Source organism: Natrix helvetica (genome assembly GCF_964273705.1).
Source record: "Natrix helvetica genome assembly, chromosome: 2".
NCBI classification, from domain to species: Eukaryota; Metazoa; Chordata; class Lepidosauria; order Squamata; family Natricidae; genus Natrix; species Natrix helvetica.
In genome coordinates, this window is record NC_138552.1 from 76,255,595 (window position 1) to 76,271,249 (window position 15,655).

The 15,655-nt window shown below is 41.4% G+C and overlaps 1 protein-coding gene across 1 annotated transcript in view; it reads left to right on the forward strand.

The window, feature by feature from the left end:
• The first annotated feature begins 340 nt into the window (after positions 1 to 340).
• The window catches only part of RCL1 (RNA terminal phosphate cyclase like 1), a 29,371-nt gene continuing 14,056 nt past the window's right edge, over positions 341 to 15,655 (forward strand). Inside the window, exons 1-5 of the mRNA XM_081944988.1 lie at positions 341 to 662; positions 10,724 to 10,795; positions 12,954 to 13,129; positions 15,131 to 15,205; positions 15,408 to 15,532. Of these exons, the coding sequence (XP_081801114.1) occupies positions 527 to 662; positions 10,724 to 10,795; positions 12,954 to 13,129; positions 15,131 to 15,205; positions 15,408 to 15,532 (584 nt within the window). The 5' untranslated portion in view covers positions 341 to 526. The remainder of the gene's footprint in view (positions 663 to 10,723; positions 10,796 to 12,953; positions 13,130 to 15,130; positions 15,206 to 15,407; positions 15,533 to 15,655) is intronic.

Genomic DNA, 15,655 nt, shown 5'->3' on the forward strand with positions numbered 1-15,655 from the left:
GCTTGGCCGTCTCCTGTGCTCCCACTCGAAGGGGAAAAGATGCTATTGGCGGCCGTGCAGTCCTCGGGTACAAAGCGCTCCAAATCAGGGGTCACCATTGGCAGCTTTACGCCTGGAGGACTTCAACTCCCAGAATTCTGGGAGTTGAAGTCCTCCAGGCGTAAAGCTGCCAAGGTTGGTGACCGCTGCTCCAAACCCTCCCGCCGTCAGCCCCCTCGCCAAGCCTCCTTCTCCTTCTCCCGTAGCTCCTCCCCCTCCAGCCGTGCCAATCGCCTGGGCGGCACTCCCGCAGGTCCCGCCCCCTCTCCTTTGACCCCGCCGCTGTCTCCGCGTTCCATCTTCCTGTTCCAAACCACGTGGACGCGCGCTGGGCACTGCGGGGCAAAAACTGTGGCGGCGCTGGGATCCTAAGCAAGGGGCGAGCTTCGGCGTCCGTTGGCTCGGCCGGCAGCCAGAACTGTTGGCCGTTGGGTGGGAGGGGTGGTGGTGTTTCGGCCGGTGTCCAGCGGCGCCCGGGCAGTTAACAATGGCGAGCCAGGCTCCTTCGCTCAGCTACGTCGGGAGCAACTTTTTGCGGCAGAGGCTCGTGCTCTCCACGCTGAGCGGCCGGCCGGTGAAAATCCGCAAGATCAGGGCCAAGGATGACAACCCCGGCCTCAGAGGTTGGTTAGTGCGGGGAGCTGCGACGCGAATCCCTGGGGACGATTTGGGAGGGTTGAGCCTGGTGGGAAGGAGGCGGGCAGATTGCTGCGAGTACCTGTTGGAGGCTCGCCCGCTGAAAGGAGACTGGCGGGTGGATTGAATTCCCGTGGAGGCGAAGGCGTTTAGGTGCGCACAAGACGGAGCCGACTCTTTGGCTTTTGCCCGCGGTAGCCTGGGAGAAGAGCCCGAGTTAATCAGGCTGTGGATGGAAGAGACTGGTGGAATCCGCAAGATTGTATGCTGGTGTGGAAAAAAAGAGCTCGGTTCGACCCACTGGGTTAGCGATCTGCTTAAAGGACCATGGGGCGGGATATGCCAGTCCCACCCTACCAATGCTTAGGCACCATGTCTCTGTTCATACATCAGCTTTTAAAGGTAAAAAGGTAAAGGTCTCCCTCGCACATATGTGCTAGTCATTCCCAACTCTAGAGGGCGGTGCTCATTTCCCTTTCAAAGCCTGGTCATGTGGCTGGCATGACTAAACACAGAAGGCACATGGAACACTGTTACCTTCCCACCAAAGGTGGTCCCTATTTTTCTACTTGCATTTTTTACATACTTTCGAACTGCTAGGTTGGCAGAAGCTGGGACAAGTAACGGGAGCTCATTCCGTTACGCGGCGCTAGCGATTCGAACCGCTGAACTGCCGACCTTTCTGATCGACAAGTTCAACTGCTACAAGAAAGGTGCTAAAATGGTCCAAAACTCACTTAACAAATCTCTCACTGAGAAATTATTGTCTTATGATGAGGACCACCTGTAGAATATGGCAATGGCTCTTTCAACCCTTCCCTGAACCATCTGTGCAGCAGCAGGCCATATCTGGGTGAGATGTTCCTAAGACAACAACTTGCTCAAAATTAATACACTGAATCAGACAAGCTAATTAAGGAAATCCTTTGGTAATAAATTCAATACACAGTCACTTAAAGGAGTTGTAACTTTCCCCCTCTCCATTCCTCCCTAAGAATAGAAGGTAGTATTACTTGTTCTGAAAATGCTGTTTTTTACTGTCCATATTTAATGCTAAACCAAATACTCTCAAACCGTGCTTTGTTAACTAAGCTGTAATGTTAAATTCACACATATTACCAAACCATACATAAACCATAACTTAGTGTGATAGTGTGACTGAATCTGTTGGGCACATTGTGGTATTTGGGTTAAGAACACAGGTTTTCGGGATTTCATAAAAGAGTTTTTTCTGTCCAGCTGGTTAGGGCATACAGCTCAGACATTCAGAATTCAAAAAGAATTATTCCACAAAAGACTAGAACTCTTCCATTAATTAATCATTCTCTACATTGCCTCATGCGATGAAAAATATGGCATATAATTTTTTTGCATAAGATATTCAGTGCAATTATACTTGCTTTCTTGGACACTAGTTCCACTCTATTGAGAATTATTCCTTCGTTATTATGTGTGGTGTTGCAGCCAAAATGTGTTCCACTTACAAATGTTTCTTATTAAATTGTAAACCAGTTAATTCCTAAGGTTAGAGTTAGATCAATTTTTAAATGTTTTGGTAGAAATAAATTCCTGATGTTATATTTTTAAAAGCTTTGGTTACATAATTTTCTAGAACCGTGATGGTGAACTTATGGCACACATGCCAGAAGTGGCACGCAGAGCCCTCTTTGGGCACGTGCGCTGTTGCCAGCTGCTCTTTGGTTTCTGGCGTATGTATGTGTGTCAGCCAGGTGGTCTCACATGTGCCAAAGCACTGGAAACCTGAAGACCAGGTGGTTGGCGCATGCATGAGCACCGCCCAGCTGGTCTTCGGGTTTCTGGCCCTCCGGCATGCATGCACGCATTCGGGTTTGGGCATTAGTGCTGAAAAGGTTTGCCATCACTGTTGTAGAGTGTCCTTCTAAATTTTGCACCTATTACATAGGCTGATATTTTACTTCATCAGTTGCTTCTACAATCACTTTGTTGGTTAATTGCTTTGTCATGATCTGAAGAATATAGTTCTCAGTGACTTGGTTAATTGATGGAAGTCAAACACTTCAGTACTATGTTCTGAGTACATAGAAGTTAGTTCTGAAATGCATTTCCTTGCTCTTTAGTTATCTCCCTTTTTACATCACTACTTTGTAACACTGGTAGGCAACTTTTATCAGCCTAAAAGCCCACATCTGTTGCTGGATCAGGAGTTGTGTGTGCATGCAAACATAACTGCCAAAATTACTGGAAGAAAGAGGATGGTTCATCTTTTCTTCTGCTGATCTTTCTCCAGATTTGCATTCTTCCTGTTACTATTGTTTATTAAGAAAGTAAGAGCTTTTATTAGGCTGGAGAATCTCCAACATTGGCAGTGATAGCTTTTCTAACCCAATTGAGATTTACAACTAGAATAGACTAATAAGATTGATTGTCAAACTGGCAGGAGGAGCAAGTGATAGAGACAACCTGGGGCTGCCCAGTGCTTGGCATGATGGATGGGAGACGCCTGAGTTCAAAGTTATAAGAAGTGACACTTTGGCAAGTTGATACGTCTTAAATCTAACCTACAGACTGGACTTGGGAATGAAATGAATCCGTTCAGGCAGAACTTCCTAGTGGAAAGTAGGAATATAAACATAAACACATTTTAATAGACAAATACACAAGCTAATTCTGTCTGAGGGTTGCATTTCATTTTTTTTGTGCCTGAGTCACAGTCCTGGAATTAAGTGGGTTAAAGAGAAAAGATGGATGAGACCAGGGAAGAGGATTTGGATCTCATTTATATTTAATAGCAATAGCACTTAGACTTATATACCACTTTACAGTGCTTTTCCATCCTCTCTTAAGCTGTTTACAGAGTCAGCATATTGCCCCCACCAAACCTCATTTTACCCACCTCAGAAAAATGGAAGGCTGAGTCAACCTTGAGCCTGGTGAGAGTTGAACTGCCAAATTGAAGCCAGCCGGCAGTCAGCAGAAGATTTAAATGATAAAATTTGTGTCATTTGAAGAGAAATCAGGGTATTAACTGCAACTAATATTATATTCAATTATTTAACAATTGTATCATATTTCCATTGCAATTTGACAGTATTTGGGCAGCAGCTATAGTGCCGCACCCAAAGCTGTTTTGATGAGCCTTGTTGGCCTGGGACTCCCATGTTCCACACCTTCCCCCCCCCCCCCCCCAATCCTTTCTCTATTAGCATCCTATTTTTCTTTCTTTATTGGCTTTATGTTAGTAGTTGTCGTTCACCATTTCTGTAAAACATTTTCTGCTTGCATGCCTGTGGACTAAATTGTCAGGGACCCCAAAACAATTAGTGCAAAGTGTGAGCTAAGACGTTGGCACTCAAAATCTACTCACAAGCTACATGAAGTGTTTGTGGGAGCCAATTTAGAAAACATTGACTGTTTGAAAATATATAGCCTCCTGATGTTTGGAAGAAAATGGATAGAAGCAAATACGGAAATTCCTACTGTGCCTGACTTTTGCTTGCTGTGTGATACCTCTGTCCCCCATGTGTCTGGCCTAGTTTTTCCATCCCAAATCAAACTGGGAAAACATTTTAACTGCATTTCCTTATTAATCCCTAATTGACAATTCTCTGCTTCTTTCTTTTCCAATACAGCATGCTTTCTCTTCAGTCTCTGTTCTCGCGAAGGTTTCTCTGAATACGGATAATCCTCGACTTACAACAGTTTGTTTAGTGGCCATTCAAAGTTACAATGGCACTGAAAAATGTGAGTTATGATCATTTTTCACAGTTATGACCTTTGCAGCATCCCCCATGGTCGCATGATCAAAATTCAGATGCTTGGCAAATGGTTGATCTTTATGACCGTCGTTCTGTCCAAGGATCATGCAGTCACATTTTGCAACCTTCTGACAAGCAAAGTCAATGGAGAAGCCAGATACACTTAACAACCGGGTGACTAACTTATCAACTTGCAGTGAGTCACTTAACAACTATGGCAAGAGAGGTCATAACATGGAGCAAAACTCACTTAAGAAGTCTCACTTGACAACATAAATTTTGGTCTCAGTTGTGGTCATAAGTCAATACTACCTGTATTGCTATCTGTTAATTCAGCCTTTTTTTCTGGCCCAAATGTCTTTCTTTTACCTCCCCTGTTTTTGCAACCATAGCTCCCTTATTCTATTACCCTGCCTCCCACCCCTGCACAGCCACCATTTTTTCCTTTAGAGGAGATATGCATATAGTCCTTTACTTAGGATAAGAATTGAGCCCAACATTTCAGTTTCTGTTCTGAAGTGAAGAATACAGTTGTGAAGTGAATTTTGCCCCATTTTACCACTTTTCTTGCCATAGGGGTTAAGTCAGGGGTGTCCAAACTTGGCAACTTTAAGACTTGTGGACTTCAACTCCCAGAATTCCCCAGCCAGCAGAGCTTTGAAATGGAGTTGAAGTCCACAAGTCTTAAAGTTGCCAAGTTTGGACACCCCTGGGTTAAGTGAATCACTGTGGTTGTTAAGTTAATAGTACGGTTGTGGAGTGAATCTGGCTTCTCCCTCTGACTTTGCTTGTCAGATGGTTGCAAAAGATGATCACCTGAGCCCAGAACATTGCAACCTTCATAAATGTGAGCCGATTATCAGACGTCCCAATTCGGATCACGTGGCAGTGGGGGATGCTGCCGCGATTGTAAGCGTGAAAGACAGTCTTGTCCCTTTTTTCCAGTTCTGTTGTAACTTTGAACTGTCACAAAACAAATGGTTGTAAATCAAGGGCTACCTGTATTCTTTCCCGTCCCATAATGACTTTATTGGCATTTCTTTCGTTCCTCCCTTTTTTCCTCTTGTCCTCTCTGATAGTCTCATTGCATTCTCTTACATTTTCCCCTGATATTTTTTTTCTTCCTTAAATTCATGATTCTCTCAATACAATCAGAAATCATGCTTGCCCTCTCCGTTTTGGGGGCGGCTCTACTCCAATCATGGTACTTTCATTTACCCAGAAGTTCCTATCCTGGGAGCACTTGGAATGGCACTGAAGCTGACAGCAGTGCCTGAAAACTGGGGACAACACTACCAGGTACCTTCAAGTCAGTGGAAGAACAATGAGGATATTTCGGATGGGCTCTTTGACGGCTTGTCTAATGCCAACAGAAGGGTGAAAGAGCTGTAATCCATAGATATTTGGACATGCGGACATCCCTCTTACAACTGGGGAAACTTATTGCCCTTACTCTGCGGAAAGGAAATCACTTAACACTTAATGAGTCCTCCGGCTGGATGAAAGATGACTCAGACTTGCTCCTTTACCAGCTGAGGATAAAACCTGAAATTCATAGTGGTTTTTTCCCTCCATATTCCTAATTGTGGAATAAGAGAGAACATTTTATCTCCTACCAGTACTCCAGATAACAAAACAGGGCATAACTATGGCAATATAAACTACAAATTATAATTACCCAAGAATCTGATGCAAATTAACCATCAGCCATTCCAGAGCAGCTAATTATGGAAATCAATTGTGTAACAACTGTTATCACCAAATATTTATATAATGATAACACTGCTTTGTAAATGTGTTGTTTCTTTTTTTAAATAAGCTACTATTTCTTCCACACAACTTCTTTTTTTTATTTATAACAAAGTTTTATTGGTTTTTTCAATATTTTACAAAGGAAAAAGGTAGGGGATAGGTTACAAATTTTGGCAACTGCAGTGTGCGGTAGGTGCGCCCCCCCTCCATACTCATAGTATACATTTGCACATAGTTCATTATTAAGTAGTAACATAATAACATATAGTCAGCATGTAAGTTCAGTTAATAATTTCGATCAATTTATGTCAGGTGTATTTTCTTACTCATTTTTGTGATCTGAGCTTTCTCGATGTTGCCCCATCTCCCCCCGCCGACAGAGCTCCGGCCCCTCCCGTGTCCTGTGTGTCTGGTGGAGGATCATCAGGTTTTTCTAGGAGTAGTTTGTTTTTTTCCATAAAGGCCTGTGCCTCTATGGGTGTATTAATTCTAACTCTTGTATCCTCCCAGAATATTAGCATACCTTCAGGCATCAACCATCTAAACCACACCCCCTTCTGGTATAATTTATTCGCTAATTGCGAATAGTTTTTTCTTTTTTCTCTTACTTTCTTGGGGATCTGTTTCAGAATGGTTATCTCCTTATCTTTGTATGTCAGGGCTTGCCCCCTTTGTGTGCTCAGAATTTCATCTCTTGTGCTTTTTCTAAGGAATTTAATGTGAACCTCCCTGGGAACATTGTGTGTCCTAGCATAGGCTGAATTCACTCTATAAACTAGATCTATTTCCCACCCTATCTGTTGTTTCTCTTTCTGGATGTAGTCAGCCAAAATGTTTGTCATGATGTCCCTTATATTTTCATCATCTGTCTCCATCACATTTTGAAATCTAAGATAAAAGGACATTCTCTCAAACTCTATTTTCATCTGCTGGGAGTCCAGTTCTTTGTTTCCCTTCTGCATCCCTTCCATCCCTTCCCTCATCTCAGCCGCCCTGCCCTCCAAAAGGTCCAATCTCTGTGAGTTCTTGTTGATTTTAGCCTGGTTCTGTTTAATTTCTTCTTTCATCTCCTGCAGTTGTTTCTTTATTTCCTCTTGTTCCTGTATAATTTGCTGACACATTTGTTGAAACTCCATCTCCAGAGGTTTAGGTTGCATCAAAGCTGTTATCATTGATTGTGTGCTAGGACTGGAGGTTGCAGATGTCGGGGCAGAGGCAGCAAAGCCAGGCTTTCCAGGAGGTGGTTTTTTAGGTGGCATTCTTTATACCATAAAGAGTTCAGTCAGTATAGAGAATGGTCAGTCAGAAAGGCAAGGCAGCTAGGAGAGTCCAAGAGACAGAAGGTCCAGGCAGAAGAGAGTTTTTGTTTCCACTGGCCCTGGCAATAGAGCAAAATTTCCACTCCAGGGAGTTCAAAGAACAACAATCCACAAGAGACTTGTCTGAGTAACACGGAGACAAAGACCGGAAGCCTGAAGTTTCAAAGGTGGAGTCAGATTTCACATTTCATAAAGACAGCGGAAGTGTGCCATCTTGCCCTGCCAGCTTCGGGTTTGGAGACAACAAATAAAGTTTTCAAAGTTTAATGTTCAAAGTTTCCAGATCATCATTGTTTTAATGTTTAAATCCGAAAATTCACTTAGTAGGGGTGTGACGTCATTGGTTAGCTCTCCCCCTCCTCCTCCTTTCCCTGGGGCTAAGAGCTAAATCGTTTCCAGCCGCCTGTCCAAGGGAGGGGGGGAAATCCCCCTCCCTCCAGCCGCGCCTCGCCGATTCACGCCGAAAGTAGAGTTTAAACAGCTGACTTTTTTGTTAAAGTTGATAAAGTAGTTAAAAGGAATGGAGAAAGTTCACGCCTCACCGCACAGCAGCCACATCCTTCTAGTCTCTGTTTCTCCGGACAGCATCGTAGCGAAGACGCCGGAGCATCTCCCCATCGTGCTCCCCGGTGCCTGGAATGAGGCAGGGGACCTCCCGCCGGCCGCCGCCGATCCAGGGATCCCCCGCGGTGCCGCCCCTTCGGCAGGACGCCTCTACGGGGCGTCCTGTGCCCCCCAAGGAGTGGGAAGCCCACCGGGGGAGCGGGGGCGAGCAAGGCTTGCTCGTTGCCGTCGGCTGCCGGAACCGGAAGTCGCACACGACTTCTTTATTAGCAGAAATTTTAATTACTATTAAGCCAAGTGACTTACTGGAAAGAAAGAAAATTAAGGGTATTGATATATGCACACCCCAAATTTATGAATAGTCTTCAAAATAAGACTTAGCAGTAGAAAGCCCATTTAGATGGAGAGAGAGCGAGAGATTGGGTTTTCAGACTATTTATAAAAGCCTGTCATCTCTCTCCTTTTCTCTGGTGGTCAATTTCTAAACACTCAGAAAATAAATCAAAAGAACATAAGCATTTACAACAGCAATGAATTTTCCAAAATAATTTATATATAATAACCTTTATCCTCCCTTCCCCCAACCTGTATAGTGCATGACCCACATAGGAAGTGATGTTGCATTTTAGCATTATAATACCAATAATTAAGAGGGACACAGTAGCTCAGTGGCTAAGATGCTGAGCTTGTTGATCAAAAGGTCGGCAGTTCAGCAGTTCGAATCCCTAGTGAAACATAACTGGGTGACCTCCCATTACGTGTCCCAGCTTCTGCCAACCTAGCAGTTCGAAAGCATATAAAAATGCAAGTAGAAAAATAAGGACCACCTTTGGTGAGAAGGTAATAGTGTTGCATGCGCTTTTGCTGTTTAGTCATGCCAGCCACATGACCATGGAGACGTCTTCGGACAGAGCTGGCTCTTTGGCTTTGAAACGGAGATGAGCACTGACCCCTAGAGTCGGGAACAACTAGCACATATGTGCGAGGGGAACCTTTACCAGTAAATAACTAAACTCACTCTATTATTCTCTAAAGAAACAGATTAGTGGCCTACAGAACAATTACTTTTTATTGGTGTATGTGCAGATGTAGAGTAGTTAAAGGATGTTTTAAATGAAGTATTGCCATTCTACAATTTTATGATGGCAAGCAATCAAATGTAAGACCAAGACTGCATTCTGGGTACTTGTTCTCTAGTGTTTTTTCTTGTTGCAAAAACAGGATTGTAGAAAGAGAGGCATGGTAGTACCCATTCTAGGACCCAGTGCCTTTCATGGAATGAGTGGACTCCAAAGTGTGAGTCTCAATGTTATAATGCAGGGATCTCCAACCTTGGCAACTTTAAGACTTGTGGGCTTTAACTCCCAGAATTCTTCAGCCAGCTTTGAGGAATTTTGGGAGTTGAAGTCCACAAGTCTTAAAGTTGCCACGGTTGGAGACCCCTGCATTATAACATTGTGACTCACACTTTGGAGACCCCTGTTATAAGGAGATTTTAACGAGCGAAGCCTTCTTGAAACCATGTATTTAAAAGGGCCCTTGACTTGACATGTCCTGCGAAGACTTGAACGCTTCAGTCACCAGAGTATTACTCTTCTGCCTTAAGAGGTTAACACCAAAGTCCTGAGTCCATTTGAAAGTCAATATGATTGATCACACTGAGTTCAATCAATTTATGATTGAATAAGTCACGAAATACACTATATTGCCAAAGAGTATTCGCTCACAACTGAGTCTGATTATGTGGATGGATGAGCGAATACTTTTGGCAATATATTGTAGATAATGGAATGAGAAGAGTACCAAATTGCATTGGATATTGTGTATCCAGTTTAGGGCTATTAGAACTGGCATTGATATCGGCTTCTCAAATTTATTTCTTAAAGGAGGATGGGGAGTTTGCTTTTTGACTACTGTAAGGTATAAATCCAAATCTAACAGGTGAGAAAAAATAAGGACAGGAGGAATGAAAGCGAAAAGATTTGGAACTAGAAGAGAAGCAATTAACGAATTTGGTGGTCTTACGTTGTTCCAATATTTTTGGTTACAGTGGTTTCATGGATCTCTTTACATTATCTTTCTAAGTAAACCCAAGCACAAAAGCATGATGATTGTCCATCACTGCACTGGCTGACCCTTTCCTTCCAGAACCTTCTGACGTTTCATTACAAAAGTGATAGATTTCACTGGCATTATTTTTTCCTTTTTTTCCAAAAATAAGGAACAAGAGTTAGAGGTGTCTGATGGATAAATTACTTTTATTTCATTCTTTAATTTCATCTTTAAAAAAAAAAAAAAAGCCGGAAACTGGCTAAATAGAAAAATGGAACTGGGTTAGAACAATAATGCATATTTTATTTTGCAACATTGGGAAGTGCAGTCCAACGGAAACCTTTGAATACTTGCTTGGAGGAGAGGTTTATTGTGTGACTGTATGCATAGAATGGCAAATAGGAGATTTTTGGAGGGAAAATCATCTCACTTACTGATTATTTCTATCATAAAATCGGAGTAGATTTTACTCATTTTGTCTATTTTAATCACATGATTAACAAACTATTTTAACTGGAATATGACCACAATAACATGCTGTTTGATTTGTGAAGATTGCCCTAAAGATTCTTGGAATTGCTGATGAATACTAGCAATCTAATCTGATGTGTGCTTCTCTGACAGATTTTGAGGCAAACTTTCTCAGGCTGATTGACAAGATAACCAATGGTTCTAGGATTGAAATAAACCAAACAGGTAATTATTTTATGTTTAGTGCTATTGGTATGAATGGAGCTCCAGTCTTTTGGAGCTGGTGGTATATTTGGAATTCAGAGAAGATAATCGGTTAAAAGCACTATTTTACTGCTATGTTATCTGTCCTTCCTTTTATCCTACCCCTGTTTTGATGGGCATCTTCCTTCTTTCTACTTCTTCTCCACTATGTCCTTTTTCTAGACAATTGGATCTGTGGCCAGACTAAGCATTATATTGCAACTGCCCATCATTAAAAGGCTCCACTTAGGCTAGCTTCCGATATTTTAAAATTAAAGCAACATAAAGAGAGATGGCTCATGGAACTTTGTGGCTGCTAAGGAAGGTGCCCATAGTTATATTTGTGTCATCATGTACCACGCTAGTAGCCTAACTTTGCAGAGCACACGGGGGCTTCCATTGAAAAGTTACACTTTTCAATAAGAAAGTAGATATGGGAGGAAATATAGAATTGATACAGTGGATGAAAAAAAAAAGTGAGTATGTCAGTTCCAAGTGCTTAAGCTTGTGGATTTAGACATCTGGGAAAGGGAATGAATATTTATTATTATTATTATATGATTGTATCACAGCGGCCAGTTGTTTCACCAAATTTGGCATTGATTACTAGTCGGGCCCCACCCAGGGGCCTAGGACTTGGTAACGTATTTTCGTAATATACATGCAGATCCAAGCAGTGCAGCTTTTTGCATTTGACTGATGTTGATTTTGTCAAGTTTTAACTGTTTTAAATGTAATTCCAGTGCTTTTGGAATAGCACCCAGTGTGCCGATTACCACTGGAATTACCACTGCTGGTTTGTGCCATAATCGCTGAATTTCAATTTTTAAGTCCTGGTATTTCGCGATTTTTTCATGTTCCTTCTCGTCGACCCTGCTATCACCTGGTATTGCGATGTCTATGATTATAACCTTATTTTTCTCAACCAGTGTGATGTCTGGCGTGTTATGCGCCAGTATTTTGTCCGTTTGTATACAAAAATCCCATAGGATCTTGACCATCTGATTTTCAGTGACTTTTTCAGGCCTATGTTCCCACCAGTTTGTTGTTGTTTTAATATTATAATTTTTGCACAAATTCCAGTGGATCATTTGTGCTACTGAATTGTGCCGCAATTTATAATCAGTCTGCGTGATTTTTTTACAGTAGCTGAGTATGTGGTCAACAGTTTCATCAACTTCTTTACAGAGTCTGCATTTGGCATCATCAGAGGATTTTTCGATTTTGGCCTTAATGGCATTTGTTCAGATAGCTTGTTCCTGCACAGCCAGGATTAGTGACTCTGTTTCTTTCTTTAATGTATCTGTTGTTAACCATTATTATTAACTATTATTATTGTTATTATTGTTGTTATTGTTGTTATTGTTGTTATTATTATTATTATTCGTTTTATAGAAACATTTGCAAAGTAAAAACAATACAAAATTAAAGAAAAGCGAAAGTAAAGTTAAAAAATGAAAAGTAAATAGAAAAGAAATAAAAGAGAAAGGGGAGACAAAGAAAAATGTAAAGAAGTGACTTCCAATCTTCTTTGCAGCACTGAGAAATGCATTTGTACTTTATACTCTCTCTCTCTAGGGTTACACTGTGACTCCCTTCTTTCCATATTCTACCCTTTGTAATGATCGAGGCCCTAAATCACAAGTTTATTTTTTTGTACTGTCAGCAAAAGGTCCATAAAATGTTACCAGTCACTAACAAATAATAGTTATTATCTTTTTCCTAAAGAAGCAAATCAATTTTGCCATTTCCGTAAATTATATCTACTGAGGGAGTATGTATTTTCTTGTTTTCTAAGGCTTTCTTTTATTTGTAATTATGGGTAGATTCACTTACAGGACAGTGCAAGTCGCGGATGTGATTGTGTGTGAGAGAGGGAGAGGGAGTGGGGCGGGGAGAGAGAGACCCCTAACACTTCCTTTCTGTGCATTTCCCCATTCCTGACCTTTACTTTCTTTCCCACCCATTGCTATTGTCATGGTTGCACAGTGAGAATTAACTATCACAAAGCTCTTCTGTAGGTTCATAGAGTCATTTGCGCATATGATAGAGATTAATTGACAGGCAAGGCATATGTGTTCCTTTTTGTCTCTATTGTACAGTTTTTACAATAACAATTCTGTTGCTTTTTTTTTAACAGGTACAACTTTGTACTACCAGCCTGGTCTGCTCCACGGGGGTTCACTAGAACATGATTGCAGCGAAAACCGTAGTATTGGATATTATCTAGAGAGTCTTCTCTGCTTAGCCCCATTCATGAAACATGCACTAAGAATTGTCCTCAGAGGTATAACCAATGATCAGATAGATCCATCAGTAAGTTGAAGGTCTACCAATTCATCTTTTCCTATTCCTAACGCAGTGCTTTCACAGAATTGTGAAAGGGGATGGGATAGAGTCAGGGGGAATCCTGTAGGAGTGGGGAGGGGGGTGTCAAAATACCATGCATCTACACTATAGGTAGTTTTCAACTTATAACCATTTGTTTAGCAGCCATTCAAAGTTACACTGGCCCTGAAAAAGTGATTTATAATTGGTCCTCGCATTTACGACTGGCGCAGCGTCCCCACTCTCGTGATCAAAATTCAGACGCTTGACAGCCAGCTTCAATTTACAATGATTGCATCATCCTCGGATCTTGTGATCACAATTTGTGATCTTCCCAGCTAGCTTCTGAAGACAAACAAAGTCAATGGGGGAAGCTGGATTTGCTTAATGAATGCATGATTCACTTATTAACTGCGGTGATTTGCTTCACAATCATGACCCCCCAAAAAGCCATAGCTCAGGCATGAATCACTAAACAACTAGTGGACATGATGGTCCCAATGGTAGTCATAAGTCAAGGACTACTTGCACTGAAGTCCCACCTCATTTTTACATGCAATTTGACCCACATAGAAAAATTGGCTTCATTGATTCCACAGGGACAATCTTCTTGAATATGTAGTTCCCCTGTGGAATTCCCTTATGAAATCCCCACCTGCAAATGAGGATTTAGGCATTAAAGAAAGACAGGAAGCATGCTATCAACTGCTACAGTGCTCCATTCAGGGCATAGAGAAGCCCATAAAAGAAAGACAGATAAGCCATAGATAAGGAGCCATGTGGGATTTTTTTATGTGATGGCTACCAAGAACAAAGTGAGATTTCTTCACTTGCTGGGACTTATGTATGTTTTCATTCTTGCAGATTCTTTTTTTGTAACTTATATAGAAAAAGTCTGCAAACGGGTGGCCTTGGGGTCAGGATGCAATATTATGTGGCTCTCCTTTTAAAGGTGAATGGCAGTAGGTCTTGAGGAAAAATAGCATTTTAAGGAGAATCCCTGAGTACTTTGCTTGCCCTAGTCCGCTCACATACTGTATACTCCGCATTGGTCTTTATAAGTTGATCTTGACCAACATAAACATAACTGAAAAGGCTATCCATTTCCAGGATTGCATGTATGTATTTGGATAACTATTCACTAATAGCTTAATGAATCTACAAGTCTACAAATGCAAGCCAGGGAAAGACATGTACAGGTTCTGAGACTCAGTTGAACCCTCTGAATAGTATCTGCACTTTTATCCTTTCTTACATTTTGGATAAAACAGATGAGAAGGAGAGAAGTGGTGCGAACTATATCCCTCTCCTTTTAAACCATTTATAAAAGTGGATGAGGACCAATTACCATACATTTTCCTTTTTGGCCAGTTGGCTCCCCTTTCCAATATTGGCTTGGTTAGCTGTTTGTGCAGAGTGGAGTGCTCAGTGTTGTTGGATAAAATAACTGTTAACTTAATGCTAAAATATTATCCCCACTGACTTGCCCTGTCAGTGTCGGTGGGACGAATTGTCCAAGGAATTGCTCAGAACAAAACAATGCTCCCAACAACATGACAGGGCAAGCCACTACTATATAAACAGTTAGCAAACCCCACTCCCTCTTAGCACTGATGATGTTACCTACCTGGGTAATGAAATGCCTGCAAGAAAACCACCAAGCTCAGAGAGCAGCAAAGACTATACATTATATGAATGTGCTGCAAGAATAACCTTACTTTCTTTCATAGAAATGTTTTCCTAGAAACACTGGACTATGGGTGGCATTCAGTGCCTGTGAAACAAGAATAGATTAGTAGCTAATTTATGCATCAGGACTGAGTGATCATCTTTATATAATTTATTGGTTGCTAACATGTGATCTTGTCTTTTTTAACTTGTCAGTTAATATGCACACTTTTTTTCATAATGGACTTTTAATTTCTTGTTGCTTCAATATTAAAAGTGTTTTCATTTAATTAAAAAAAGGTTTTGTAATGAATCTTTCAGGTGGATGTTCTGAAGGCAACTGCTCTACCTTTGTTGAAAAGATTTGGAATTGATGGTGAAGAATTAGAATTGAAGGTAATAATTTGCTATTGGTCAGAATGTCACTGCACTTAAGAAATGCCCTTATAAAATAAATTTCTATGAGTTCATATTTGTCCATATTATTGGTGGTCCCATCTTCTTCCTCTTCGTTTTGGCAGCTGCCTTAATTTATTAGAATCTTATCAACCCTCTGGATTTTTGACAGATAATCAAGGTTCTTTTTTATTGTTTTCAGATAATAAGGCGGGGTATGCCCCCCAAAGGAGGAGGGGAAGTGATCTTCGCTTGTCCTGTGAAGAAAGTATTAAAACCTATTCAATACATTGACCCTGGAAAAATTAAGCGTATCAGAGGTATGGCGTATCCTTCTTTGAACGTATCTGAATTTAATTCTCTTCATTTCAAAGATTGAGTTTTTAGTTCTATATCCACTTAATGCAGACATGCCTAACCTGCGGCCCATGACTGCATGTGGCCCTGGAT